Source organism: Petaurus breviceps, unplaced genomic scaffold (assembly GCF_028583685.1).
Source record: "Petaurus breviceps papuanus isolate PSGF00001 unplaced genomic scaffold, PetGlider_PUasm1.0 90644, whole genome shotgun sequence".
NCBI lineage: Eukaryota > Metazoa > Chordata > Mammalia > Diprotodontia > Petauridae > Petaurus > Petaurus breviceps.
The window spans coordinates 9,392,838-9,411,241 of NW_027187298.1; the positions used below are offsets into that span (position 1 = coordinate 9,392,838).

The window sequence follows — 18,404 nt, forward strand, 5'->3', positions numbered from 1 at the left end:
GGAATTAGGAACACTGTTTTGATATTATTAAATATTTATTAACAATTTAAGGCAAGTAGTACCAGTTCCATAGCTACAAATTCCATGCTGAACATCTTGTTAATTCTATACATGGGAGAAAGGCAAAGACAATTTTGTTTTTAAAAAAGTCATAAAATTTTATAAAAAAGGGTTATATTATATTTTTCTGGAAATTATATGGATCTCTCACACTTTCATACACACACACGCACCCCAGTGTTCAAATTCCAAAAGTATAACTAAAAATATAACATGAAGAATAGTTAACAATAACAATACCATAAGGCACAAGTTTCAAGTATTAGTGTAACAAGAATCCATGTAACAAATATATTCTTCAAAAAACACATTTTGTCACAGGTTTGGTTAATTCCCATCAATTTTATAAATACAAGCTGAATCAAAATATCTTGGCTGATAAGCACTCTCAGTACTTAGAAATTCTTTTAATTCCATAATTCTGTATAAGTCAAAATTAATTGTACATGATTTATCCTTCATGTAGCAATTGGCGGTTTTTCAGGATCCTGGGACACTTCCAAAAGCAGCAAGTAATGCAAGCATCTATTTGCCAATCTATCCAGAAAAACTTTACAGTGAAAACTGTGACAGTTTAGAAAGCTCAAAAAGAAAGCCTGCTATTTATCAGCTTGATAAGTTGACTGATCTAAAACCACATTTTTAAGTTACTTCTTCATAATTTGTATTTGTATTGCTTTTTGTGTCGGGATTCCTGTCCAATGGTATAGACTCCTTTTTAATAAAGTTCTTGGCAACAGGAATTCACAAAGACTCACAGAACACAAAGATAATGACCAGCAGATGAGGTCTAAGCATCTGGAGACTCCAAAAATAGGGTGTTTTAAAAAAACATATTACTTCTCCCGCAACTGTAAATCTATCTTATCTCCTGCCCCATTTAAGGGTGTATATGCCACCAAGATTATTTCCAAGATTTTAGAAATTTTAGAATCCCTCCCCCCCATCTGCTCCCAGTAGCACCTAAGACCCACATTTAGATCACTTAAAATAAGATTTTGGTTCAGCTCAATCTTCATTAGAAAACAAACAAATGATGGTTTTGTAGTTTTCATGACAAACAACTTCTACATGTCTCCCAATATACAAAGGACCATATAGTCCTCTTATTTTATTTAAAAAAAATTCTCACCTCTCTAATCAGTGCTGTTGTGAATAAAAAGTTAAATTACAAAAAGCAAACATACACAGTCTAATTCGGCTAGATTTTCTGCTTTTTGTGCACCACAGGTTAAAGTACATTTTAAAGATTCAAAAAAATTAAATCAAACCAAAAAGCTTCAAAACAAGCTTACCTCCTTGAAAGGAAAAAGGGCTAAGACAGGAGGATTATTTCAATAAAGGAAGGTCAAACACATGTCCAGCATCTGCTGTTAAGTCACTTCCTTATTTGTCCCATTTCCTACCTAGCCCCTTGAAATAATGTAACGATTTTAGATTAAACCCATAAAAAATTATTTTGAACCGGCTAGTCAAAAAAGCTGGAGACAAAAACCCTAACTAGCACTCTGTTTCTTTGCTGTCCACACGACTTTGGCGTTGTAATTTAAAAGAGGATGCCTTTTCACTCCTTGTGACAGGATGGTCTGTAAGATCCTCAAAAGACTTTGCAGCTGAACTGCTATTTGGGAAAGGATCCTTCTCAAAGGATCCTTCATCAAGGATTGAATCAGTGCTCGGGTCTTCCTGAATGGTGTCCATCCTTTGGTGGTCCAGCTTTGGAGCCACTGAGGGTATCACTGGAGCAGACTGGAGTGGCTGAAGTCTACCAGGGGGTTGAGGCACAGGAAATGGTTTGATGATGCGAACAGATGCCGAGTCCATGCTACTCAGCATTTCCACATTCTGAAAAGACAGGTTTAAAAAGATTTTATTTTTAAAACTTCCTTACTCTCATTCAACCTAAGAAGAGCATAGACTCTCTTCAGAAAAATTTTCCTCTTTAAACTTCCATTCACCATTTTAACATGAGAGAAAAAAAAAGAATAAAGTCATTGTGGGGAATCCCTATTGATTATCTTCTGGATGATCATATCCTGGCTTGTGCACTACAATGGATCTGAAGCTGCCTTTTGTCACTCAAGTCACAGGAAAATTCTCAGAATTATAGATTTCAAAGTGTTAGGGACCCAGTCTATTTAGTCAAACCCTCTTCATTTCACAGATAAGGAAACTGAGACTCAGAGACATTTAAGTGACTTGCCTAAGTATTATAAGACTGCATAAGATCACATAAGTAGTTACAGTCCTCTGAATCCAAATCTGGTACTTTTCCCACAATACTATGCTTCTATATGATAGTATCTGATGTCTTCACTTACACTTAAGCAAGATTTAGCAGAATTTCAACAGGTAGAGATCGGGGAAGGGGAGGGGATGGAATGTAAATCATGCAGTACTGTAAACAAAGGCACAGAGATACACAAACACTGACTGACTCCAACATAAGTAATATGAGAGAAAGATAAGAGGGCACCAAAGATATATTATCCTTCCATGTACATGGCATACTTACACTGGGGTGAAACAAAGACAAAGACTCATACTGTTTATCCAATTTCTTGTCCTAGAAAATAAATTTAAGCTAAGAAAAATTTCTTCAAACAAAATTAAGCAACATATGCAATCTCTCTGCCCACCCCCAAATTAGGCCACTTCCATGACACTAAAAGAATGCTTAGGACTATAAAACCACCAGCAGGTGAATGGCTCTCCAGAGAAAGATTTAAATCAATTGCCACCAACAAATGCGAAGTATTTCAACAAAAAACCTTTTGTACCATTATCTTGGCAGGATCAAGTGTGACCACAGGTAAGATTTCATGGCAGTATTTCAATTCACCTTTTTACTCTCCAGACAAGAAAATGACAAAGGCCTCTAAAGGCTCTACTGATGTCTTGTTCTCTAGTACAGCAACATGGTAATTATGCAAGGCAGTACTGGAATGGAGAAATTAACAGGGAGATGTGGAAAAGAGAATTCAAGGCAATTCCTTAAGTGTTTTCTCAGTGGGATTAGTTAAGTGTATTAAGAGCACAAGACTGTAGCTATACCTGCATACCCTTGCCCTCTACCACTTCCCTCCCATTCCTGTCCCTACACACCTTCCTGCTTCTAGCTTCCCCCATAGCCTTTTCAATGAGCAGCCAGCCCTGTATTGAGTGAACCACACAGAAGAACTGGGCTAGGATCAGTGCAAATGCCCAAAGTAAGTCTTTCCAAAACACAAAGCTCATGTGGGCATCAGATACAAAAAGCCTTTCCTGAACTATGCTGTATTTTTATAGAAATAAGAATCAGGATCCATGCTCTTACTGGTGGTTGGTAGGATTCTGCTTTATGGAATCTGCCCCACTTAAAAAGTGATGATCACAGGGGCAGCCAGGTAGCACAGTGAGTAAGAGCACCAGCCCCAAAGTTGGGATGACCTGGGATCGAATCCGGGCTGAGACACTTAGCACTCACCCAGAAACACCTGGCTGTGTAAGCTTGAGCAAGTTACTTAACCCCAATTGCTTAGGGGCGGCCAGGTGGCGCAGTGAGTAAGAGCACCAGCCCCAGAGTCGGGATAACCTGGGATCGAATTCGGGCTCAGATACTTAGCACCACACCCAGAAATAACTGGCCGTGTAATCTTGAGCAAGTTACTTAACCCCAATTGCTTTAAAAAAAAAAGTGATGATCATATTGAAAACTACTATATGAAGGGTAAACAAAAGAACTGTAGGAGTTTCAGGGTGGGCCCAAGTCAGGAGATCTGAGTCTCTCTAAAATGGAGAAAATACTGCCTTGCTTCCTGCTAGGTAATCACACAGAAGGCAATCTGAAAAGCATTTTGAGTTCCTCAAAGTTTTACTGCAATGGGTACAAATATGTACTTATTACTAGAATGATTTACTGCATCCAGAACTACATGGATAACAACTTGGAGAGGGCTGTTTTAAATATCTCTGATTATACTTAAGTGGCCTTTAAAATGTTTCTTTGGACCCTCTTATCAGGGTCCCCCAATGCTTAAGGGCTGTATTTTAGAACTAAACAAAGATTTAAATCATCTACTGTTAATACAGTACTCTTCTGCAAAATAGGAGTAGTCTAACTGGATTCTTACTAAGATTTACTCTTAAAAGAAATCTATATTTTGATTAAAATAAGGTCAGAGCAATGAGAAGCAATGTCCCAGTAACATTCAAGGTTCGTTGGGGAAAAGTCTGGCACAATATTTTGCCAAGATCAAATTCCACCTATATCCTTCATAAAGTATAGTAGGCACTGTATTCAGAACTAAATTCATAATCACTTAAAGACTTGTGACTTACCACACAATGCACAAGAATGCTGAGGGGAATCCACAAAATCAAGGAAAAGACAAGGACTGAACCAACAATGTTGTCTGCTAAAAACTTCCCTGTGAATAATTTGAAAAACTGTAAATGTCCTATGTTAGTATTTGACAAACCTAAATCTTTTTTCCTTATCAATAGTAGTATCAGAACTATAATTCTCTGCTATAGAAATATTTCATTGAGAAGATACATGTAAAGAATGTGATGAATTGAAAATCTCACTGCAAGTAAGTATTTTTAAAGTTCTTTGAGGTACCAGCTGAAAACAGCATATGCAGCATTAAAGGGCTGGTGCTAAATCAGATTCTTACTGGTACCAACTACTCAAGAAGCCAATCCTTATAGAATATGGACTGTGCTATTCGGTAGGGTTACAGGTTAATATAAAGTCCCAGAGGCCAATATTTTGCCTTGGTTCCTGAAAAATTAGTTGACTAAATGTCAACTAATGACAAGTGTCAACAAAGTCACTCTAGATCAGTTTTCACACTGTCCTGGAACCAATAGGATTATATTATGTTTGTAGGGATATATTCTTTTAGAAAGGAAAACAATGTTTTAACAAGTATGAAAAAAAACCCCACTTCTTCTGAATTATTCTACATATATACAATGAATTCTTGATTGTCCACAAAGATATATCCAAAATATAGCTTACTGAATAATTCTTTGTTAGTATATTAGATTTAAAAAAACAATTTTTAACCCTCTCCCCATAACTAGTCTTCCAAGAATAGTCTATGTTCTCCAATGTTCTATATGAAAAGAGTCCAAGAAAGAACCTACCAAAAGTATTGATGCTCAGTTGATCAATGAAATCCCAAAATCGCTCTATCACATCCTGCACTCGTTTCTCACATTTACCCTTTAAAGGAAAATGTTAATATGAGTAACTGATTCCATAAACACTGAAAAACAGAATCTCAAAGTCTCTTCAAAGTCCAGCTAGGCAGCACAGTGGATACCATGAGTGCTGCGCCTGGAGTCAAGAAAACTTGAGTTCAAATTCGACTTCAGACACTAGCTGTGTGACTCTGAGGAAGTCACTTTTTGTCTGTTTGTTCATCTGTAAAATGGGGCTAATAATAGCACCTACTCCTCAGGGTTGATCTGAGGATCAAATGAGATAATAATTTTAAAGTTAAAAAAATCTAACTTTATAAACCACCTAAATTTAGCACCATGGAAGGAGAAATGTGTTCAGTGACAATAATGATTCACGGACGTATAGACAGGATCAAGAGCTGGAAGGAATCTTTTAACCAAAGAAAAAGTATTGTTTGGGAAATTTAGCTGCTGCCTTAGAAAGAGTCATCCTGCTACTACTGTGGAAATACTTCCCAATCAATCTCTATGCATTTTAAAATTTGCTTCCATTATATGTATAAATATGTATGTATACACATTCATATATATATGAGAGAATGTGTGTGTGTGTGTGTGTGTATTCACATACAAAAGTATCTGTGGAAAATGAAGGTTTTTTCCCTGGCTGAAGTAAGCAGAATCTGGATTCCAGAGGACCAATGATGAAGCATGCTGCCCCATTTCTGACAACAAGATGGTAGACTCTGTGGGCAGAATGGGACATACTGTGGCCGCAGCAAAGGCAGGAAATTTGTTTTCTTTATCTATGCAGATGTGCTATACGAGTTTTGCTTTTCTTTCTTTTTCAATGGGGGCAAGAGAGGTGGGAAAGAGAAAATAGATTTTTGTTAAATGAAAAAAAATTAGATCTATAAAAACAAAAACTAAGTTCATGGACACTGTACTAACGAAAAAGGAAAAAGAAAATTAGGCCACCAATCCACTTCTGCTTCACTTAAAATAAGCCATTTTATGTTATGCTATATTATATAAAATATATAGTATATGGTACACATAACATAATGAAACATGGTATATAGCAAAGCATAATCTAGTATATACCATATGGTATAGAACAATATGTGGTAAAGCATGAGGTAATATCACATACACAGTATGGCATGACATAATGAAGTATATCATAGCACAGTAGAGCAACACAGTTATCATATGGCATGTGTTAAGCCAGTATGGTAAGTGACATCACTCTGTCACGTTGTCGTTCAGTCATTTTCAGTTGTGTCTGACTCTTTGTGATCTCATTTGAGGTGTTCTTGGCAAAGATACTGGAGTGGTTTGCCATTTCCTCCTCCAGCCCATTTTATATATGAGGACACTGAGGCAAACAGGGTGAAGTGATCTGCCCAGGATCACACAGCTAATAAGTGTCTAAGTCCAGATTTGAATTCAGAAAGATGAATATTTCTGACTCCAGGCCCAGCACTTTCTTCACTGCATTACCTAGCTGCCATTGCTTCATCAGAATGAATGACATTATGATAAGCTTAATACGTCATTTCCCACACTATTGTTATATGTCACTTAATTTTCTATAACATCTAAAATATGACATATATGATGAATAACAGAAAATAGAAAACAAGCTCTATCATATTATATGATACATTACTGTGTATGCAGAATAAGCCAATTAGCACACCAGTGCAGTACATGCTTATTACCTAAGCATAATAAATTAGACTACATTTTTAAGAAATGAAAATTTTCAGGCTACTTGGAGCCACCAGATTGTTTAAGGACATGTGCAGGACATCCATACTTACATTCATGTCACAAAATCCCACAGTACAGGGCTTTCCTTTCCTCAAAAATAAGAAGTTATTGTCAGCATCAAGGTATGGAACACATCGGCCAGACTCATCCCTACAGCACACTTTGCAAGAGTGGTCAGTTTCTAAAAAAGAAGACAGTGCATGTCATCAACTGGAGCTTCCAAAGAGTAGCGATTTCTTCCTCCTTCCCTTTCCCTTACTAACCACACAACACTCTCAGAAAGGTGAGTTACTATGTCTTTAAAAAAAACTAAGGGAAAGGAGAGGAATAGTTAATACCCATTTCACCTATCAGCTAATTTTCTCAAAGTCTCCTGCTCATCTCATAAGAGACATAATTAACAGGCTTTGGCTCTGATGATCTTGACAATTTATATCCTTGGTTTCTCCTTCCTCACTGCCTCTGAAGAAAGGGTCTGCTGAGTCAGAATCACTTTTATGCTATTTTTGATGGCAAGAACAATCGGTTGTTTTGCTCACCATTACATGCACAAGACTGGAGATTCTTCTCTCTCTCACAGAAGGGAATACATTCTCCATCTTTACACTTTCCTAAATCCAAGCAAACAGTATCATCTGCAGCATTTCCAGGAGGTGGACATTCACTGCTGTTACCTAGAAACAAGAATTAGAGAACAGATTATAGTGGAATAAAATATTTCTTTCCTCCTATAAGTCCATGATCTATAGGTACATGATATATTTTCTCTCATGAGAAGTAAAATCCTACAAAAGGCATGATTTGGCTTATCAAATGCTCTAATACTTACTTGATTTCCTCATTTGTATAAAAATAAAGGTATCTGCATTTTCTCTGCCTTATTGGGGGGAAAGTACTTTGCAAACCTTGAAGTGCTACAAAAATGGGAGCTGTTATTATTCCAAAAAACTGATCCATAAATTTTGCAGAACAGCAGCATATAAAAGTGAGCTTCTTATAATTCAGTATGATCTATTTGTGGATCATACCACACAAATAGTAGTTAACTGTGATCAATTGTGCTATTCCCAGGGCTTGGTTGTGCCACATTTTTTTTTTTTAGCTTTTTGGAGGGCAACTGGGGTTAAGTGACTTGCCCAAGGTCACATGACTATTTTTTTGTGTTAAGTGTCTGAGGCTGGATCCGAACCCAGGTCCTCCTGACTCCAGGGCCGGTACTCTATTCACTGCACCACCTAGCTGCCCCGACCCACCACATTTTCAATAATATAACAGTAAAACCAGTCAGGAATATTTTCTGACAATGCTCTGTGGAAAGATACCAGACTTTAATGAACTGGACCCTGTTTCAAAGAAGACACTCTGAGGTTCATTTTAAAATTCTGAATGCTCATGGTGATTTCTCCTCCTTTCTGAACTATGTGTTCCATTCATTTGGCATTTTACAATACAAAGCTGTATATACTATCTTTTTCCATAAGTGGTCTGTTTCATCTACTAGACTTATATAATGCTTCTTGAGGGTTGAAGCTCTGTCATGTCTGTTTTGTATCCCCAGTGCCCTAAGCACAGGGCCTTATATATGGCAGGTATGAGATATAAGTTTCTTGTTGTTAATAATGAAAAACAAATGAGATAAAATCAAATGGGGCCAAGACCACAGAATCAGGCAGATACAAGGGGATTCAAACAACTGAGAATGAAGAAGATGACAAGAATCACTTTAGTCTAGGCTGTGCTATACTACCTAGAGCGACAACAATAAGAACTCACCCCCCACTTTTGTCAAGTATCCTTGACAAAACCCTTTCTCAAAGCAGTCCTGCACGGTGGTGGATGGAGAAACGTTATTTCATAGACATGTAACAGGGACCCCAAGGACTCTAAGAGGGTCAGCAGTTGAACTAACATTGCACAAAAGAAAAGTGGTAGAGATAGAACTAGAACCAAGTTTCCTGACTCAAAATCAAATGCTCCTTCCACAATGCCATGTGGCTTTCTTACATACAAGATGGAAATTAAAGTGCCTAAATTAACCAAATACGATTGTTACAGATGTTTAGTTTAGGACGTAATGTTTTTCATCTATAGATTCCCTTTTAAAGAGGAAGTTCCTTGTCATTACGGATTCCTAGAACAGACTGACATCTCTCAAAGTCATAATCATGAACCTCTTCCAGCTCATATGAAAAACAATGTACTCCTCAGTTCACATCTATAAATACTGCCAGCACTTAGCACAGTGCCTTGCATGTAGTTGGTGCTTAATGTTTTACTGACTGATTGATATATACCTTTTCCAAAAATTATTTTCGTTAACAAAAGAAAAAATCCACAACCATATAAAATTATGAATCCTAACCAGACTCAAAAGCTATTCACAATTTACCAAAAATGGAAACCGAGGGAATGCCCATCAACAGGGTAATGGCTGAAGAAGTTGTGGCATATGAATGTAATGGAATATTATTGTGCTATAAGAAATGATGAACAGATGAATTTCAGAAAATCCTGGAAAGACTTATATGAACCAATGCTGAATGAAGTGAGCAGAACCAGGAGAACATTATACACACTGTGCAATGATTAACTTTGATAGACTTCTCTCTGCTTAGCAATGCAAGGATATAAAACAACTCCAAATGACTCATGATGGAAAATGCTGTCCACATTCAGAAAAAGAACTATGGAGTCTAAAATGCAGATCAAAGCAGACTATTTACTCTCTCTCTCTTTTGTTTCTTCTTTCTTATGGTTTCTCCTATTAGTTCTAATTCTTCTTTCCATATATTTAGAATCTGTATTACACTGCATGTAGTCTTGGGGTGGGGAGAGGGGAGGGATGGGGAGAAAATTTGGAACTCAAAATCTCATGGAAGTGAATAGTGAAAACTAAAAATAAATACATTTTTTTAAAAAGTTCAAAAGCTGGCCAAGTGACAATTCCCTCCTCCTTCCTAAGTGTACTCTCTGAATGTGGTGGAAACATTTATGCACAGACTAGACATTGAAGACAGGGTACAAAAGACCTATGGCTGCAAGGGCCCTGGATAAAGAATTCCATTTTACTCTAAATGAGGTAGGCAAAGAATCATACAGTCCAAAAATAAAATTTTCCTATTTGTTGTTTTGCTGTAAAGTTGAATTGTATATATGAAGTTCATCAAAGTACTAAGGAGAAAGAATTGTTGCATGCATTTGTACCCATAAATTCTTTTATAAAACTGGATGGGGGCAGAGGGAGGGAGAGACTATATGATTTGCAAAGTAAAATGTCTTTTATAACAAAGTGACACTAAGTGGCTATTTCAAAAGATGAAAAAGGCTCATTTAGTTAGAAAACTATCTTAGAAGTAGTTCTGGAATCCTTGCTAGAATACTGACACAGTGATATATATGCCATTTTTTAGATGAAGAATGAGCAACTGACCTAAGAAGTCTTGGCACACATTGTTTGGTAATCAAACAGAAAGACAACCATTGTGATGAAATACCTGTACAGTAGGATACACCTTTGCAGGTAGCATTAATGGCCTCCTGGCACTTCTTCTCAGCTGTCTCAAATTGACAATTTTTACAGCAAGGACTATTTCTATCACTGGGAGAAGAGGATTCAATGAGAAAGTTAACACATGAATAACAGTACATTTTCAATATTAAAACATTTCTTTACTACCTGAACCTTCTGCAACCAAGGTGCTCTATCCTTTACAGACCAATTCCCCAAATCCCTGCATTCCATTACTGCACAATCATTTCTGCAATGTTTCAATTCATCTACTGTCTAGAGATTTGGCTTAACTGTGGTGACATCACTCTCTACACTTCTCTGCTAATGAAGAATGGAGCAGAGAGGCAGTGTGATAGCTATAAAGTAGATAGCTTAAGGTAGGATCAACAAGACTTAGGCTCAAATACTCCTCTACATCTTGGCAGTGTGACCCGATAAAAGTCACTTGTGACTTTTATTTGTGCCCAGGCAAATCTTTAAGAATATAAGTTGCAGAGAAGGCACTAATCTGGATCAATAATAAAAATTTCCTCACTATATGAAATCATATGTCCATTTGAAAAATATCCATCAGCATCAAAGACATCATACAACAGCAAAAGCATATGGAACATAGGACATATCTTTCCATATAGTTCAGCATTCTTAATTTTTACTGGCTTAACAAAATGATTAAAAGACCAAACCTTAGGAAATTCATCTGTAAGCTGCTAATTACCCAATGTATAAGGCTGATAAGTTTTCATCACAATGGTTTATTTAGATGGCTTTATATATGATTAGCCATAAATTATCCACAGGTTTTTGTTTTTTGAGTATTTCAAGATTTCCCCCCCCTTATATTTGGTCAGGTATTAAGTGGCTGGACTAGTTGGCTGGACTGTGAATGGATAAAGGATAGATTGGATGTCCTTGACCATATTTCCAAATTGAGCCATTGTTTTAGATAACTTACACCCCTTTACCTTTACAATAGAATAAAGTAAACTATCTTTGCAAAATCTTAAAGATTTAGAATCATTACTCTATCCAATAGAAGTATATTACACAATTAAGTCATTACTAGGAACCACATTTTAAAGATGAGAAAACTGAGAGGCAAAGTGGCTACCTTTCACATTACCATAAGGCCACCACCATTTTCAATTTTCAGTCTCATTCATTTATAGTGAGCTACAGAATTTGTAAACAAACTATATGGTTTAACAATGCTCACCTACACTGAACTCCTTTTTTCAAGGTACAGTTTGTATTGCAACAGGTGTCATTGTTCAGATACATAATGCCAGGATCACATTCTTCTCCTTCATCCACCCTGGAATTCCCACACACATTGTTGTTGCGTTCTTGAAAACATTCTCGAGCCTTACTTTCAATAGTCTTGAAGATGGATTGTTTACTGCAGTTTGAAAACATCTTAAAGAACACACAAAAAAATGCCACATAGGCCAAAATCATATCATAAAAGTTCATTCCCATCTTAAAATATATCTGCTTCTTTTACTCATGACAAAAAATAGTCTTTATTGTGAAACTTGTAATAAGATACTGTCCCAGAAGTACCAAGATGATACTAAAGTTAGACTTCTAAGTGCCATCTGTTTGGAATCCCAACCCCTTCCTTGTCCCCAATGAAGATGTTGAAAGGTTAGGTAGGATATGGTAAGTACTTCTTCAAGAGCTTCAGAGGAAGGCAAACAATCATTATGAAAAGTAAGTATGTCTTGCTCCTGCTGGCAAAATACCAAGGGGAGGAAGTACATAGTTCAAATATAGGTGGAACTAGATCAGGGTATCTAAACCTGGCATTCATGAACTTGTATTTATACATACATACACACACAGTATGTATATATTATATATGTATATACACATATTTATAACATTAATATAGTTTTATATTTTAATATGATTTGTTCCTTTTGTAATCCTATTTATTTTTATTTTATATATTTAAAAACATTATTCAGAGAAAGGGTCCACAGGCTTTACCAGAATACCTAAGGATTCCATAACACACACACACACACACACACAACCATGGACTAGCTGGTCTGTGATTCTGTGATCCTATGTAGACAGAACTATGAGTCTGCCCTCAGGATCAGTAGAAAGGCCTTTATCATCACATAATCAAAGACCCTGGAAATCATCTAAAATTAAAGAGTTGAATTACAGTTGAGGAAACCTAGAGAAGTTAAGTGACTTAGTGAAAATCACAAATAGTGGGTAAAAATGCTGTGATATGAAACCTCAGCCTCTGACTCCATATCCACACCAGTATATTATATGAAAAACATCATCACCTGCAAAAGTCTTTGGAATGTGCTATTGCAGTTGATTACTGGCAACAAGCAACACAATACTAACCAAAGTTACTCCATGATGCTGCCATTTTTCCATCTTATTTCTTTTCTTTTCATTGTTTCCATTACAGCACTGAAACATTCCATCTTGAAACATTAAAGTGCTTTAGTTTGTAAAGGTATCACAAGCTGTATAAAGACTAATCTCAAAGTACTGAATTCTTCAGTAGCTCAATAAGATATGAACTTCCTCCTTTTGCTAAGGAAAACCAGTCCAAATATTTTCTTTCTTTTCTTCACCTTTTTCCTTCCTTCCTTTTAAACTTTTATGTTTGTCAAATAAAAAGCATTAATTTCCTCTTCTTTCTTCCCTCCTCCTTCCCAATGAATAAAAAGAAAAACAAAGCCCTTTAACACACACACACGTGCACAGTCGGGCAAAACAAACGATCACGCTGCCTCCAGGAAGCCACCTCTGTCAGGAGGGGGGCAGAGGGCTTCATGGTAGGGCCTGTGGAACTACTGTTGGTCAGTGGGTCGATCATAATTCTTAAATCTTTACTTCAGCTCAAACCTCATAGATTTTGATCAGATCCTTTATTTTAACGGCAGGAATCTTGACTTCACGTTTTTTATAAACACATCATCATCCTGTTGGATTCCGCTTTCTAATTCATTCTGAGATCCTCTTATCTTTTATGGGCAAGTTGATACTTTTCACATTCATAGTTATAGGGGCAAAGTGTATATTTTCCTCTATCCTGTTCTCTTAAGCTGTTCCTTCTTTGCTTCTGTTCCCCTCTCTTCTCTTTCTCTCACTGTAAAATCCAATTCACAGGTTCTTATCCTGTCTTTTCTTTTAAACCTTTTTTTTTTACATTTGCAAAAAGTATGTAATTTTATTTAATCAGTTTTCATATTCTAGATCCTTGAGGGATAAAGCATCACTTGGATCCTATGTCCAATGGCCTTGGCAGGAAGACTGCTCCTGAACTTAGCTCGAACCATCCCACTATTTCCATGGGCTCAAGTAACTTTCCCCAGATAACTACTGCTCTGTTTGGCTTCGCACCAGGAGTCACTGTGTTGTTTTTTTGCTTTGTATATATAAGTACATCTCTTTCCCAAATAGAATTCAGTTTCATCTTGTGCATTGATGCCTTCAATTTTCAGAAGAGCTGTATGTTCCCTCTGGTTCTGCAGGCCTCGCTTGTAGCCAGCAAAAATGGCCTTGGACCACAGTCTTCCAGACATTTTGCTATTCTAGAAGTCCTGTTTCTAGTAGGCCTTCCCAGTTCCAAGATGGAGGAAAAAGCTTAAACCTCTCTTTGACAGTCACCCTCCTTAAGAATTTTTTATAGAAATAATCCCTTAATCTACCCTTCCGTCTTATTTTACTCTCCCTTCTCTTCTTTTCCTCCATTTTCTCTGTTGAGTGAAATAAAATCCTGTACCAACTGCATGCATGAATTGTCTCTCCTCCTCTACTTTTTTTTTTGCAGGGGGAAGGCAAGACTATTGCGGTTAAGTGACTTGCCCAAGGTCACACAGCTAGTGTGTCAAGTGTCTGAGGCCAGATTTGACCTCAGGTCCTCCTGACTCCAGGGCCAGTGCTCACTGCACCACCTAGCTGCCCTTTCTCTCCTCCTCTAACCAGTTCAGACAAGCAAGTGAGATTTAAAATCAACTACCCACCTCCCCATTCTGCTCCCTGTTTACATAGTGTTTTATGAGAGTACCCTCTGATTATGTGAGAATTTTCCCCACCTTTCCTCTTTTTCTTCTTAGTCTCTTCTTTTTCTCCTCTTTCCATTCTTCTTTTTGAGATCATCAAAACATAATAAAACCACTCCTTTGTCTTAGACTCTGTCTCATTAGACTCCCTTCATGACACCTGATGATGATAGGGTTTTGAGAGGATAAAGTATCACCTCCCAATATTAAAATGTATACAGTTTTTCTTTTTTTTTTTTTTAAGTCTCTTAGGATTGCTTGCTCGTATTTACCTTTTTGTTTCTCTTGACTCCTCTGGGTAAAACTGCTGCCAGTTGGCATCTGTTCCTTTACCCTACATAGGTAAAGTCAGGTCCCTATGTTGGACTGGGATTTCTTTTTGCCCTGACACACAGCCTCAGCCCTCTTTTAGTCCATGTACTGAAATGCTGTGCACAGCTGTTCCTAACTAGACCCCGTCCTCAGTGTACTATACATTGTCTCTTTATGCCAAATTAGGCTGGAAAAATGACTCACTACAAATTTTCTTTGATTTCCTAGCCAGGACTCAATCTGGCCTGTTTTCTGAAGGAGTGTGAATAAGAGTTTGGGTTTACTTCTTGATACCTGGCCATCTTGGTTCTTCCCAATCACATTTCTTAAGACTGTTCTAAGATTCTACCCAAGGTTTTCCAAATTCAGAGAGAAGACTGGTAGACTTGAAGAATACATGTTATTTGAAGTATGACTCCTTTTAATGCTGGGACATTGTCAAGAATGTAGGAGAGGGGCGGCCAGGTGGCTCAGCGAGTAAGAGCACCAGCTCCAGTGTCGGGATGACCTGGGGATCAAATCCGAGCTCAGATACTTAGCACCACACCCAGAAATAATTGGCCGTGTAACCTTGAGCAAGTTACTTAACCCCGATTGCTTAAAAAAAAAAAAAGAATCTAGGAGAAATGTTAATTGAATCCTGACTTTCAAAAGAGAAGGTAACAGGACTTCGGAAACCTTACTGAAATATTAGTCACTCCAGGCTGCAGAGTTGGCATCATCTTCACTTTGAACAAGAGCTGAAGAAATTAGGAAAAAGGGAAGATTTTGCTTTCCATGGACACTACAAAATGCTGATTATATATTGGAAACTGAGGAGATGCCCATCAACTGTGAAATGGCTGAACAAGCTGTGGTATATGGTTGTAATGAAACATTACTGTGCTATAAGAAATGAAAAGCAAGATGATTTCAGAAAAACCTGGAAAAATTTATATGAACTCATACAAAGTGATGTGAACAGAACCAGGAGAACAATGTATATAGTAACATCAATACTATACCACGAAGAACTGTGAATGATTTGGCTATTCTCAGCAATATAATGATCCAAGAAAATCCCAAAGGTCTCATGATAAAAAATGCTATTTACCTCCAAAGAAAGAACTGATATTGTCTGAACACAGACTGAAGCATACTATTTTTCACTTTTTTCCTTTCTTTTTTTTTTGTTCAAGTCTCCTTGCACAAAATGACTCATATGGAAATGTTTTACATGACTGCACATGCATAACCTACATCAAATTACTTACTATCTCAGGGAGGAGAGGATAGATAGAGAGATAGCATTTGGAACTCAAAACTTAAAAAATGTTAAAAATTGTTTTTCCATGTAATCCAGGAGAAAATAAAAATTTTTTTAAAAATACTGATCATATTATTAGAGAACTTACAGGCAAAAATTGGAGCTCACAACTCCAATCATAACTGTCTCACAGAAATGTTGTCCTTATATTTAAAAGAGTTTCAATTTATTTATAGGAAAGAAAAAGAAGACAGAGAGAGACATATCATACAGAGAGAGAGAAAGAGAGAGAGAAAAAGAAGGGATGTGACAGCCCCTCTGTACTCTGCCTGGTTAGAACATGTCATACAGTCCATCTCCACAGGTATTAGTAAAATCTATGAGGTTTCAGAGTTAGAAGGAATATAAAAGCATTTAGAACTAGAAGGAACCCTTCTACAATGGCTCAGAGGCCATTTAATTTAACCATTTCATTTGGCACAAAAGGAAACTGGGGCCCAGAGAAGTTAAATGACTTGTCCAAGGTCACAGAGATAGTAAATGATAAAGTTAAGATATGAACAAAGATTCTCTAACTACATATTAAACCATAGGAAGCAACCATTATTGTGAGCTTAACAGCAAGCCAAAAGAGGAGGTGATATATGTAATAGACACCATTTTCAAAAATAAGAAAACTGTGGCTCAAACAGGTTTACTGATTTTTCAATCCAGTATTCTTTTCATCTCTGTATCTTGCAAAATTATGGGACTCAGTCATCAAATACGATTCTTCCCCCTACTCCTCATTCCCGTAACAAAAAGAATTCTCAGGTGGCTAGGTGGCACAGTGAATGGTGCACCGGCCCTGGAGTCAGGAGGACCTGCGTTCAAATCTGGTCTCGGACACTTAACACTTACTAGCCATGTGATTCCCCTTCTCTAGGTTTACTGGGCAAATCACTTAACCCCAAATGCCTTACTTTCTCCCTCCAAAGAGCTAAAAAAAAAAAACACCTCCCACTACAAACTAACTCCTCTCTCCTTGATAGGATTTCTGGTTCACCTTACTATACTTTGTATAAACATTTAAGGCCATGGGGTACTTTCAGTATTGCCTCCTGTAAATTTCTAGTCATCTCTACCGCTATTCTTTTTCCTGTCTACTATAGCTAATCTTTTCAGTGTCTAGTTCAATGGATAAAACTTAGGTAGTTTTCTCTCTTCCCTTATTTGCTGTTCAGTCATTCCGTCGTGTCTGACTCTCCATGACCCCATTTGGGTTTTCTTGGCAAAGATACTGGTTTGTCATTTCTTTCTCCATCTCATTCCTCATCAGCTGAGGAAACTAAGGCAAACAGGGTTAAGTGACCTGTCTAGGGTCAGTAGGTATATGCAGTAGCCAGTAAGTGTCTGGGGTCGGATTTGAATTCATGGAGATGATTCTTCCTGATTCCAAGCCCACTGTATCATCTAGCTGTCCCTCTTCCCCTACTTTTACAATTTAAAAGATCCTTTTATCAGATTTTCAAGAATATAGGCAAATACATTTCAAGTGCATTTCATCTTTGACCAAGAGTTTGTCATTTCTATAATTTAAGGCATGGTCATTCAAATCTGTTTCAACATTGTCTCTGAAATTTTTCAACAGAAAGTATGACACGTGCTTTGTATAAGGAACAGTGAACAGCAATCAAGAGCTTTATCGACAGCTGTTTATTAAAATTTATACATTGTGAATTTTTAAATAAGACATGTCTGGGGTGAAAATGTGAATCAAAGAATTCCAGAGAGAACAGGGATCTCAGTGGCTAGCTAGTATAAAATTTATAAGAATCTTTTCTATACACCACAAAACAACTGGTTATTCAGTCTTTTACAGGAACTCCTTAAAGCTAAGAAGTCTATAGTTTATTCTAGAGGCAAGAGGAGCCCATTGAAGATTTCTAAAAAGGGCAATGACATCATCAGATCTATTCATTAATAAAATTATTTTGTATAGGGAATGGATTAAAGACCACTTCTACAACTGTTTTTCTATAGAGCTTAAATATAAAAACAAAAACAGAGGAGGAAGAGTCCAAGAAACCTTACTTTTGGTTAGTCAAATGGTTAAAATGACACCTTTAACTAGATAACCACATGTGATCACAAGATGCACTATGGTTTTTTAAAGAGGGGGAGGGAAGTTGAAAAGTTGAGTCCCTCCCTTTTCCATCCTTAGGCATGGAATACAATTTTTGGATTCTTTCCTAATAATAAAGCAAGCTCTCTACCCTCATTAGCAATATGAAAAAATAAAGGACTA

The 18,404-nt window shown here is 37.0% G+C and overlaps 1 protein-coding gene and 1 pseudogene across 2 annotated transcripts in view; both read right to left on the reverse strand.

The window, feature by feature from the left end:
- Positions 1 to 16: 16 nt before the first annotated feature.
- ADAM17 (ADAM metallopeptidase domain 17) overlaps positions 17 to 18,404 on the reverse strand; it is a 62,163-nt gene continuing 43,775 nt past the window's right edge. For both annotated transcript variants that reach the window (XM_069064815.1, XM_069064816.1), the window contains exons 12-19: positions 11,736 to 11,935; positions 10,503 to 10,606; positions 7,548 to 7,682; positions 7,059 to 7,189; positions 5,194 to 5,272; positions 4,381 to 4,469; positions 2,576 to 2,626; positions 17 to 1,905 (exon numbers count right to left, since the gene is read on the reverse strand). In XM_069064815.1, the coding sequence (XP_068920916.1) occupies positions 1,561 to 1,905; positions 2,576 to 2,626; positions 4,381 to 4,469; positions 5,194 to 5,272; positions 7,059 to 7,189; positions 7,548 to 7,682; positions 10,503 to 10,606; positions 11,736 to 11,935 (1,134 nt within the window). In that variant the 3' untranslated portion in view covers positions 17 to 1,560. The remainder of the gene's footprint in view (positions 1,906 to 2,575; positions 2,627 to 4,380; positions 4,470 to 5,193; positions 5,273 to 7,058; positions 7,190 to 7,547; positions 7,683 to 10,502; positions 10,607 to 11,735; positions 11,936 to 18,404) is intronic.
- LOC138143556 (large ribosomal subunit protein eL33 pseudogene) lies at positions 11,942 to 18,401 on the reverse strand (annotated as a pseudogene).